Here is a 10,976-nt window from a genome sequence, read left to right as displayed (position 1 = left end):
AACCTGCTTCTTGTTTTGTTGAGGGCTGAAGAGTAGGCTTCGATTAGGCCATACACGATTCCCAGATTTCTTTGTATTGTATTTGTAGGCAATGAAAACAAAGGCTTTGGTTAAAAACGGAATGAGATTCAAAGGCTTCTGATAGTGATATTACATTACAGCGCCCTCCTATTAATGTTGAAAACTCAATAGGTGTACCGCATCGCACAAAATACACAAAGATCTTTAAAGATTTCCTTTGATTGATATTCAACGTTGTTGTTAATTTAAACGACGTAAACATGTAGAATACCATTAATCAATTGCTTGAGTTTGTGTTCCAAAAGAACATATTTTTTACAACACAGTAAGCCACAATGCTTTTGTCCATAGCTTTGCAACGAAACATTTCTTTGTTAACGACCAAACTTTTGTCTTGTGTCGTACTTGAATTGAACAAACTTGGTATTTTTTCGACGATTTAACATCATCTTATGTTGTATCAATGAGAAAATACAAGATTTTTTAACTCTAAGGACGTGTTGTCTCATTGTTTATTGAAAACTGCCTTGGCAACCCCTGTCGACCACGATACAAACAAAAGTGCTTGAAATCATATCCCAACTGTCCGACATTTATTTAGCGGACGTTGAGCAGTCTAGCTGGTCCTATGTCAGCATGGAAAAAAACTAAAGTCACTTTAAAGAAGGCCATCTGTAATAGCACTGTATTTGGACTTTGATAAACCTAAGCAGCTAACTAGGTTAGTTAAAAGACGTTATGTTCATTGCTATATTCAAACGTAAGCTGACGAGTTATGCATTATTTTGAGCTAGGCTATATTCATAAACTAAATTTTTCGATCAATGTTACAAAACCAGGGCCGTTGAATAGATAATTTGGGCCCGGCACCAATGAGATACTTAGCCCTCAAATGAAGACACTTCTAGGAAAACCGCACAATGTTTAAAGAATACGAGGTAGTTTCTTCAAGCTTCCTAGCCAGGGGTGTAGTCAAGGGAGAGGCAATTTACCCCCCTCCCATCTGAAATATTTTAAATGAAATTGTTACAGCATTATTTCACAAAGTGTGATTATTGATTTCGACTGAAATTACTCTTACAATGCTCAATTTTAAGGTAATTTCTCAAATTTTTTTAGAGGAGTCTCCCAACACCCCTTGTGATAGTCTACCTACGATGACTCACTGCAGGGTTCACTTACTTGTGCAAAAATAATTTTTTGCCCTCCCCTTGAAATTTATGTTGGCTACGCCGCTGTTTCGGGTTTCTTTGAAAAATTTCAAGCCCCTAAAATCATCTCGGGGTCCAAGTTTAGAAGTACCCCTGGACCTCCTGCCAACGCTACCATGCAAACTAATCGTGAGCCGCAGATGTCTTATGAACAGGAAGCACGTTTATCGCAATAATTACAATGCTTTGTAACAGTTGTTACATGTTACAATGTATGTTTTCATGAGGCGCTGTTTCTATCAGTTGTGACATTTCCATCAGTTGGATCACTTGTGACTGTTGTCAGAACAGTACAACTGTATGAGGTGGCAAGTAGAACTTAGAAATTATCAAACGACTAAGCTTTTGAGATATTTTAGCTACATTTGGAAGAAACTTTTTGATAATTCTTGTTAATATTTTATTGAAGAGTCCAGGTGGACAACGATCAAACTCCATTATTTGTGATTTTTAAATTTTACCATCTCCCGTTGTCATAAGTAGAGTAGACAACCGGAAACAGACATTGCCGTCGGCTGCAGCGTGGGTCAGGTGTATGTCGGAAGGCGTACACCGATGCATAGCGCTCAAGTCCGCTTTCCCGCAATGCAGGATAAAGATAAACAAACAAACAAACAAACAAGCATCTTTTTGCGGTAAAACGATCATTATCTGTCAAAACATAAGGCTTTAAAGTAACAGGGTTCAGCCACAAAACGATCAATCTCAAACTTAATTTTCATTTTAGGCTACTCGAAAAGTTGGTTTTGGCAGTTTGATCGTTTTGCACCTGGACTCATTGTAATTATGCTTACATTTTGCAGTTGCTCATGAGATTAAAACTAGATGCATAAAGACTTTCAGATGACAAGAAATAGTGTTTTCTATTACAAAACTACAATGGTAATGTCCGTAGACTAATACAAGGCACTCATTTGAGTTACAGAAAACATAATCCTTCTTTAGTCAAAAAGTCAATAACTGTTAAAAGAAACAATTTAAAATGGGTGAATGGGACCGTACTCCGCTTAGTTGCTTTGATAACTGCAGCCTGTGCATCATTACATGCTTTGCACCCTACTTTGTATTTGGAAAAACTGCTGAAAAGATGGGTGAAAACCCGGTTTTGTGGGCCATTGGTCTTGCATCGGCCCCGTGTTGTGTAGGGGCGTACATGAGGGGAATGATCCGACGTAAACTGGTAAGAATAATTATAAAACAGACTAGGCCTATATAACAATTATAAAATATAAGGCTTTTCAGAAGTTGTGAACATAATTTTTATTGTAGTTTCGGGAGAGAGTTTGCTTTTTTATACCAAAGACAGGCAAGACACAACAATAATTTACAGATTCCTGATGAGGACTTAAGTTAAGTCGAAAACGTTTGAATGTTGAACTATTTGTAAATATGTAATATACTGTTGTAATGCTCAACCCTGTGTTATTGTTGTGTCTTGCCTGTCTTTGGTATAATTTTTATTGCGAAAATAATTATGACTTCATATTTATAGTTCTAATTTACTTTTAGCAAGTTCAAAATTTCTCGTTAAATCGTTAGCTGGTCTACGAACTAAGATTTTAAGATTTCATCTCTACTTAATTTTTACTTCCCTTCCCTTTTGATTATTGCCCCATGCCCACCCAATTATCACCCAGTCTCTATCCATTGTTACCCAATCCTATCTTAGTTTCACACCATGCTGTGGTGTTTATAAGATGTTATAATATTATGTTATAAAATAATAAGATGTTATAAGACAATAAGATGGTATCATACATACATCTTATTGAAGCAATGATATCATATCAGGAAAGTACAGAGCTTAACTTTCTTCTAGTTCAGTTTGTCTGAGTTTTCAGCCAATTCACCGGGCAGAGGTTTGCATGTGACAAATACACATAATTTAGAGAGTATTTTGTTTTAAGTATTCAGTGCAAGTCAGCGTACGTGCTAATAATTACAATTATGATTTTACTCAAATTTTCGAAGTACGGTAACTTTTCGGAAAATAGTCTAACTAGAGCAAAGTTAATTGATTTTTGAACCCTTTGTAATTTTTTTAAAATAATTTTTATTTCAGGGAATACAAGGATCCTGCTTGAGCGATTGCATAACGTATTGCTGTGCCCCTATCTGTGCCATTCAGCAAGAAGCGGCCCAGATACAGTCCATGGATCCCTACTTAGACCAACCTGAACCCCAAGTTATGGAGAGAACCCCAGTGCATTGAAGGGTCGTCGTCAATTGTTACGTTTGTTTTTGTAAATAAAAGAACACTGTGGAACGATTTAAGTGTTTTGTCAGCAGAACAGCATCAATGGATTTAAAAACAAACTTTCACTTTTGATATGCCTTTGCAAACAGGTTTATTTTTAAACGCTTTTTAACCGTGCTCAAGAAAAAAACATTTAAAGCTGTGGAAGAAGTAGTTTGTTATACAATTAAATTAATCTTGTTCTCTAAAGACTACAGTAAATTTATTTGAGATGATTTGAATAAAGCGATAAATTTTTTGTTGTTGTTTCGTTCAAATACAATATCAGATGAATGATGTCACCAAAAGCTCTTAAACACAATTGTATGTTGTCTTTCATAGAATTTCAAAAATAAGAGATTGTCGTTTTATTGATTTAAAAACAACGTAACAGTTCATCACTTGTTATAGTTGCTATGATTTGTGATAATTAGTATTTCCTTTGTGGTGCAACCTATGTGCTTAAAATACGCGATTGTTACATTTTCTATATATGTCACAAAATCTACCCGGATAACAAAATTTGTCATTTTACATTGACTCAACGTTTGCAGACGATTTAGCGATGACAAAAGACATAATTTGCTGTCTCGGTAGTATTTTTGCAATGTTGATGAATCAAAGGCAACATACGTTCAAAGTTGTTCTCATATCGGAAACTCAACATCTCCTCGTTGTAAAGGTGACTGCTTGATTCAAAGACCATATTTCTTGGTTTCTTTGCAGCTTTATTTTGTTAAATCTGTTTTACTTTGTTACACCTTGCCGTAACGAAATTACGTGAATGTGAGAATTATTCTTTGCCGCAAACTCCTACTACTACAGTACTTCTACTAGTGATAATGTTCACATAGCATTATCAAACAAACCACTTGCTTGTGTTTCAGAAGGTTGAATCAATATTAATCAAAATAGCTAATATTTTTAATCATCAACAAACTAAGAATGGCTGATTGGAACCATACTGTCCTTGGATGTTTTGACAATACAAGCCTTTGCATTATTTCATGCATGGCTCCATACTTCGTGTTCGGGAAAAATGCTGAAAAAATGGGTGAAAACGGAGTCCTGTGGGCAATAGGCCTTGCCTCAGCCCCCTGCTGCGCTGGGGCTTATATGAGGGGAATGATCAGACGTAAAATGGTAGGGAGAATAATTGTAGAAATACTTTATAAGTCCAGCAATACATACACGACCGGTTGTTGCTAAAATCTTTAAAGAGAGTCATTTGCTGAAATGTTCAACAAATTAATATACAGTAGTATACCTTCTTGTTTTTTTTTTCACATTTTCACACCACTACAATTATGCATATTTGGTCGTACAGGAAGCGCACTGCTTTAACATTATAAAGTGCACTATTGATTTCACACCAGTTCTATTTCGATATTAAGTTCAATATTTAGAATTCTGTTAAAAAAAACTCTTAGAACTGATAAACGTTTTTCGATTAAATTTGATATCAGCTGATCTGTCGGTGGTTGCATGTTCATTATGAAAACTTGGTCATATGTTAGGCAGGCTGCATTACATTATGTACGACTTGCCATACAAAGTTATGGCAAACTTATTCACAATTACGTTCTAAGAAAGTCAAAGATACAAACTAAAATGTTCGCAAGTCTTCAAATGAAGCTCGACAATCGTAAATGGAACAAAAACAAAAGGCCAGGAATAGATAGTTACTTTATCAGTGATGTATTGCTGAATTTGATTGTTTTACACTAGCTTCTCATCGCATACAATGCATGGAATTTATTTCCACTTCGAGTAATCTTATAGTTGTGATTACTGGTATTTATTGTATGAATGCACCGACTCTTCATGAGTATTGGTTTCAATCATTTTTTTATTTTTAGTACCGAAAGTTTCTTGACAACTAAATTCTTCTTCAGGGCATTTCTGGTTCCTTCCAAAATGATTGTATGACGTATTGCTGCCTGACCACCTGCGCAATCCAGCAAGAAGCGGCCCAACTTATGTCCATGGACCCCTATATCGACCAACCTGAGCCCCAGGTCATGGAGAGAACCCCAGTCCAGTGAAGCGGCGCGATCAATTGTTCCATTGTTGTTATTTCCTTTTTTTCTTTTGTCATTTATTATGAAAGTTTTTATTTGAATTTAGTGTGGTTATGACGTCATACTCTCTCATTTGATACAAATTTATTTTCTCCTGAAAGTCACAATAATGTTCAAATTCTTTTTTACAAATAAATGAAAAATATTTAATGAAAAACGTTAAAATGAAAGTTGGCAGCAACTACAAAATTTACATAGTTTTTTAATTATTTACAACCCAACACATTTTAATTCCGTTATCCCATCCACACACAATCAAGTAATCGATTGTAAATATAACCGTTTTTACATGTCTCTCAACGTTTTGTATCGATAGGCTACGTTGTTTTTGTTGAAGAAATATTAATTTTCAACATTTGAGTAAACGTAAATAAAAACAGTAACGCAACAGTAATTTTAGCAATATGCCATCTTCAAATTATAAAACTTATTATTTTTTATGCAACCTTATAAAAATATCATCGCTAACATGCCAACACAGTTATATTCATGACATAGTTATGAAGTATGAGGCAATACCTGGTTAAAATTTTTGCTAACTTTTTTACCTGAAGGGAGAAAAAAGGCCAATAGTAGGCTATATTGTGAAACCAGTCCTTTGTCATATTGTTTTATAGCAAAAGTACTTTCGATATAAAACAGCTTCCAGTTCAGAAAAATCAGAGACTTTATGACACGGGAATTGAACCCGAGTTTTAAAATAGTATAAAAGCCCGAATCATTAGCCAACCGTGCTCAACATCGTCCAGTTAGTGATAAAGACAATTTATGAAAAAATTGAGAAGAAAAATTACAAGAAGAAAAAATTCCAATTTGTGTTGTCGAATAAAACCAAGAATAACTTGATTGAAATTTTTATCATGTTTCCACTAGGATGCAGTGATTGGTATAAGCATGAGCCTTCTGTTCTGAAGGCTTAGGTTCGGTGCTCGTGTCGAATGTCAGCCACTTTATTTACAGTTAAGTGAGTAGCTATTTTTCAAAGAACAAGCCACTCCAACACTGTATGCCGTTGTACTTATCAATTCATTTATCATCAAAGAAATTCGCCTAAAGCTTATATCAGCTTTGCTTTTTTTATACTAATATAAAAGAATATCATATGTGTAAACTGCAAACTTGTATTGTATATTTCTATATGCTTACGCTTCTATTTTAGTAGAAAACTGTTACCTTCTTTAATACGTAAAATTATAAAGGTTTACCGTCATTTCCTTTTAATTTCTGCAAACAATACAATCCTAAACTACAGTCCTTCAGATGGTCATCAAAAGTTACCATTTTCAATGACAATAGTAAGATTTTAACAAGAAAATTCAATAAATAAGAATTTATTTCAATAAAGAATGCAAGAAATTCAGTATTGCTTGTACTTTTCTTACAACATTTGCTTGTTTGTTGCATTTCTTCTGGTGAAGTAAGAGTTTTCTGGTTGATAAAAAGATCTAGTGAATAAAAAGTTTTCAGTGCTGTGCTGTAAACATTCATAGAACTGAAAATGACGAAAGTTCAGTTTTCAAAACGTTTGCTGAACATGAGTTTAGTATCTGCATTTTGGGCTCTTTAATTTTTTATTAGAACTGCTTTGCTGACTGACCAAACTTGATGTTTAAACCGCTTTTCACATTCTTCCCAAATGTAACTATGATCGATTGCGTCGACATAGTAGTTCCTCATCTAGGAAAAGTATGGCTTTGGTAGAGAAATACTTTTTGAAAACCATAGACAGATAATTGATAACAGCTTTATAAGATTGAATTGCATAATTCAAAAAATAATACAACTAGGAAAAGCAGTCAAGAGAAGGAAATTAGCTACCTTACTCTTAGCCTACTAGTGCATTCAGTCAATTGCAAGAAAGTTACTGAAAATACGGTGGGGGGTGGGCAAAAGAATGGCGGTGGGTGAACTATTCTCATTAATTTCGTTTGACAGAGTAAGAAGAGTAAAATAATAGAAGTAGTAATTTTAATAAGTCAAATGTAAGTTATTTTAATAAGTCAAATCAATGATTTGGTATTGCAGCAGACGATTAGCTTTTTGAGTATTCCAGTTCTTTCAGTTAAATTTAACCTAACTCAATGTTGTTTCCGATTGCTATATGCAAGTGTCGATTTAAGCGGATTTTCTTGTACAAGACTTGTAAGTAACACAAAAATAAAAGTTATTCTAATACGTTTAATCAATCATTCGGTATTGCAATGGACGATTATTTTTCTGAGTGTTCCAGTTTGTTTGTTCAATAAATTCGACTGATCAATCAGCAAAGTTTGATGAGAGGGCAAATATTTTCAACCAATTAGTTAACAGGTTAGGTATTCGAGACGAATGGAGGCCCATCTGTTCCATGATTGGACAATCAAACGAACAAACCGCGCAACAATTGGAGAAGGGAACTCATTGATTGCGTAGCTATGAATATCCACGTTGCCTTTAAAAATCTGAAAAAAATGGGTAAAAATAATACAGAAATTTTTCAATGTCAGGCCATGAAAGTCCCGGATTAACATAATTAATATACCGGTGATCTTGCAAGCACCCCATACAACAAGCTTTATTCAGTCCTATTTTGCTTGAATTTATTTTGCCTATATTGTAGCCTATAAACTCGAGCAAAAAAACTAAGTAAAACAATGAAAACGATTAATATTACAAAAAGCTACTACAAAAAGTGCTCAATGCTAAGCAAAAAAGCAAAACAGAGCGAACTAAATCAAATATAGTTATTACTATCTAAACCTTTGACAGCCTGTAAGTATGTGTAATCACACTAGGTGTATTACCAAATCGACACCAGTCGCACTTTGTATTGTTTGCATCTCTGAGGTAGAATTTCCATAAGAAATTTTGTAAGATTTCACAAACTCATGGCCATCAGAATCGGTGTGCCTTCCTTGAGTGACGACCCCAGTAAGTCTTGTTGCTTCCCTCAAATCAACTTGGATCCATTCGCCCGGTGATTCTGCAAAGCAAAGCTTAATCAAACAATCTCCTTTTAAATTCTTAAATTTTAGTCTCTTGATCATGCGGTTTTCCTGATAACTTCACAACAATCATAATGACAGGATAATATCACAACAATCATGATGACATGATGATATTTTAACAATCCTAATGACATAATAATATGACTATACATGCACAAAGTGATGCGGGATCGGTGCAGCAATAGTGTTTCCCAAATTTGAAATTTAAAGATAAAACCAGGGCTGAGAGTCGGAGACGTTGGAAAAAGGCCGACTGCGACTCCGGCTTGATATAAAACAAAAATAATAAAAATTTTGTTTGAAATCTTTTTTTTTTAAATATTGTTAAAATATTTCTTGTTCACCGTATTGCTCTCTGCAGTAGAATTCGCCTATAATGACTTTGGCTATAGTGACACTTCGCCTATAATGACACCTGTTGCAAAGTCCCGTTTGCATACGCAACAGTTGAGTAGAATTCGTCTATAGTGACACTTCGGTTATGATGACACTTTTTCCGCGGTCCCTTCAGGTGTCACTATAGGCAAATTATACTGTACATCGTTTCCAGAAAATTGAAGTATTTTTCTTCTCAAATTTTATGAAAGTTGCCGTTTAAATTTCGACCACAACTTAAGTGAAATTAAATTTAAAAAACATGAAAAAGAGCAAAAATTAAAAAAATCTGACAATCTTCAAAAATCTGGCAACACTAAAGCCGAAGTCGGCCAGGTATAAACCAAGGAGTTAGAGTCGTACATTTTTGCCCGACTCTACAGTCCTGAATGAAATACGGGTGTCGAGTCTATTCATTGTCAAACTAATATTGCAAAGCTTTGATATGAGCAAGAAGTTTGCTGAATGCTGAATCTACAGTAGAATTCGCCTATAGTGACACCTGAAGGGACCGCAAAAAAAGTGTCACCATAACCGAAGTGTCACTATAGCCGAATTCTACTCAACTGTTGCGTATGCAAACGGGACTTTGCAACAGGTGTCAATATAGGCGAAGTGTCACTATAGCCAAAGTCACTATAGGCGAATTCTACTGTACTTAGTACGAATCTGTTTTACTCACTGCAAGTTGTGCAGGCAAGCCAAGCTCCGTTTGTTCCTGATCCCCATCTATGATCCAACCTTGCAAATATGGGTCTGTAGGTAGCACTATAAGTGGAGGATGCTGTTATGTCTTCATTTTTGACTCTTCCATCTCTCATCCCAACTCCACAAAGAGCAGCTGAAATAAAATAGTTATCAGATGCAAGGATGGCTTTGTCTTGTAGACTCAAGTATCAAAGTCTTTACATAAATGACGGCCACAGAATATATTGCCAAGTCCCATTGTTTATTGCAAACAAAAGTTACTTTTGGTTTGTAGAAAGAGAACAAGTATTAATATTAGAGTAAGGATATTTTTGTTTGTGAAGAAGGGAAAGTTCTTTCTGGCAGTCAGCACAAGGCTGAGCACTCACTAGTAGGCTACAGCGAGCAATTGCGATTCGCTAACGACAACGGTGTAGTTTCCACGCTAGCCATTTAGACCATCCAATCAACTAAACATACTTTAGTTTGTTGTTTTAAGATGGCAACATCACTTCTTTCTCGTTCTTGAGGTTTCTATTCAGGTGAACTCAGTGGGTGTATTTAACAAACAACAGCAATTCCACATGTGTTTCTCGGCTGTCGAGTGTAGCATGGATTCATCTATAGGCTATAGACACATGTTTTGTCCAATGAGGCTGGGCTCATCAGTATCGCACCAATAATTAATTCATAGTGAATAGTCAGGTAGTTCTGACGCCAAGAAGATCGCTTCTTCTCAACTGAGCAATTTCACAAATAAAATCTTTACTCTATCTATCAGTCAGCGGGCTCAAAGGCTCTATAAGTATTATTTTATAATATCCAAATTAACGTATCTTCAAAACTTGTGTTTTTCTTACGTTTGTGTTTCTGTAGCTCATTCCTTATTAGTTCCGCAGGATCCCAAGGGCAAGGGCACTCTCCGTTCGGCCCAATAGGCCCCTGATCACCTTTTTGACCCTGGGGGCCCGGAGGACCAATTTTACCGGGCCGACCTTGGCTTGGTTCTAAAGGCGCAGGTCCAGTGTCAGGGTTTCCAAATGGAAAACAAACTTCTCCTTGCCTTCCAGATACACCAATGCACAAAACAAAACCAAAGAAAATTAGTGAAACACAACCTAGGTTCATTCTTTCGAATTATACGAATCTAAAATGGACAGTTTTACTTACTTTGTTTAAAACTTTATATTTTATTTCGCAAAAGATTGATCATGTTTGATCAGCTGTGATTTCTCTTTTAACCTCTCTCCATTTGTTATATCTTCTATAGAAAATTAAGCTGGTGCTTGTGATCTCGATCCAAAATCTTTTGGTTTGTTACGGAAAGTTCTTAATTTTCAACCCGGAAGTTTTCACAATCTATCATTGTCAGGCCCGG

The 10,976-nt window shown here is 35.4% G+C and overlaps 3 protein-coding genes across 3 annotated transcripts; 2 read left to right on the top strand and 1 right to left on the bottom strand.

The window, feature by feature from the left end:
- Positions 1-2,158: 2,158 nt before the first annotated feature.
- LOC145766194 (uncharacterized) lies at positions 2,159-3,446 on the top strand. The gene is made up of 2 exons (XM_082577857.1): positions 2,159-2,412; positions 3,295-3,446. The coding sequence occupies exons 1-2, from the start codon at positions 2,215-2,217 to the stop codon at positions 3,442-3,444; spliced, it is 348 nt and encodes a 115-aa protein (XP_082433983.1). The 5' UTR covers positions 2,159-2,214; the 3' UTR covers positions 3,445-3,446.
- Positions 3,447-4,412: 966 nt separating this feature from the next.
- Positions 4,413-7,101, top strand: LOC145766193 (uncharacterized). Its single transcript, XM_082577856.1, has 2 exons — positions 4,413-4,611; positions 5,364-7,101. Exons 1-2 carry the CDS (start codon positions 4,414-4,416, stop codon positions 5,511-5,513), a joined length of 348 nt encoding a protein of 115 aa, XP_082433982.1. The 5' UTR covers position 4,413; the 3' UTR covers positions 5,514-7,101.
- A 564-nt stretch (positions 7,102-7,665) lies between these two features.
- LOC145766192 (lactadherin-like) lies at positions 7,666-10,737 on the bottom strand. The gene is made up of 4 exons (XM_082577855.1): positions 10,459-10,737; positions 9,594-9,752; positions 8,333-8,511; positions 7,666-7,990 (listed from the first exon to the last, which is right to left on the bottom strand). Exons 1-4 carry the CDS (start codon positions 10,724-10,726, stop codon positions 7,853-7,855), a joined length of 744 nt encoding a protein of 247 aa, XP_082433981.1. The 5' UTR covers positions 10,727-10,737; the 3' UTR covers positions 7,666-7,852.
- Positions 10,738-10,976: the final 239 nt, after the last annotated feature.

This window comes from Aplidium turbinatum, chromosome 3 (genome assembly GCF_918807975.1).
Source record: "Aplidium turbinatum chromosome 3, kaAplTurb1.1, whole genome shotgun sequence".
Taxonomy (NCBI): Eukaryota; Metazoa; Chordata; class Ascidiacea; order Aplousobranchia; family Polyclinidae; genus Aplidium; species Aplidium turbinatum.
Note: the sequence above shows the minus strand (reverse complement) of the source record. Positions and strands in the feature narration are given on the sequence as shown.

Coding starts and splice junctions, on each gene's coding strand:
- LOC145766194 (XM_082577857.1), top strand. CDS start 2,215: ATGGGTGAATGGGACCGTACTCCGCTTAGTTGCTTTGATAACTGCAGC. Junction 2,413..3,294: donor GAATGATCCGACGTAAACTG/GTAAGAATAATT, acceptor TTTTTATTTCAG/GGAATACAAGGATCCTGCTT.
- LOC145766193 (XM_082577856.1), top strand. CDS start 4,414: ATGGCTGATTGGAACCATACTGTCCTTGGATGTTTTGACAATACAAGC. Junction 4,612..5,363: donor GAATGATCAGACGTAAAATG/GTAGGGAGAATA, acceptor ATTCTTCTTCAG/GGCATTTCTGGTTCCTTCCA.
- LOC145766192 (XM_082577855.1), bottom strand. CDS start 10,726: ATGAACCTAGGTTGTGTTTCACTAATTTTCTTTGGTTTTGTTTTGTGC. Junction 9,753..10,458: donor TGAGCTACAGAAACACAAAC/GTAAGAAAAACA, acceptor ATTTTATTTCAG/CTGCTCTTTGTGGAGTTGGG. Junction 7,991..8,332: donor GTGCGACTGGTGTCGATTTG/GTAATACACCTA, acceptor CATTTTTTTCAG/ATTTTTAAAGGCAACGTGGA.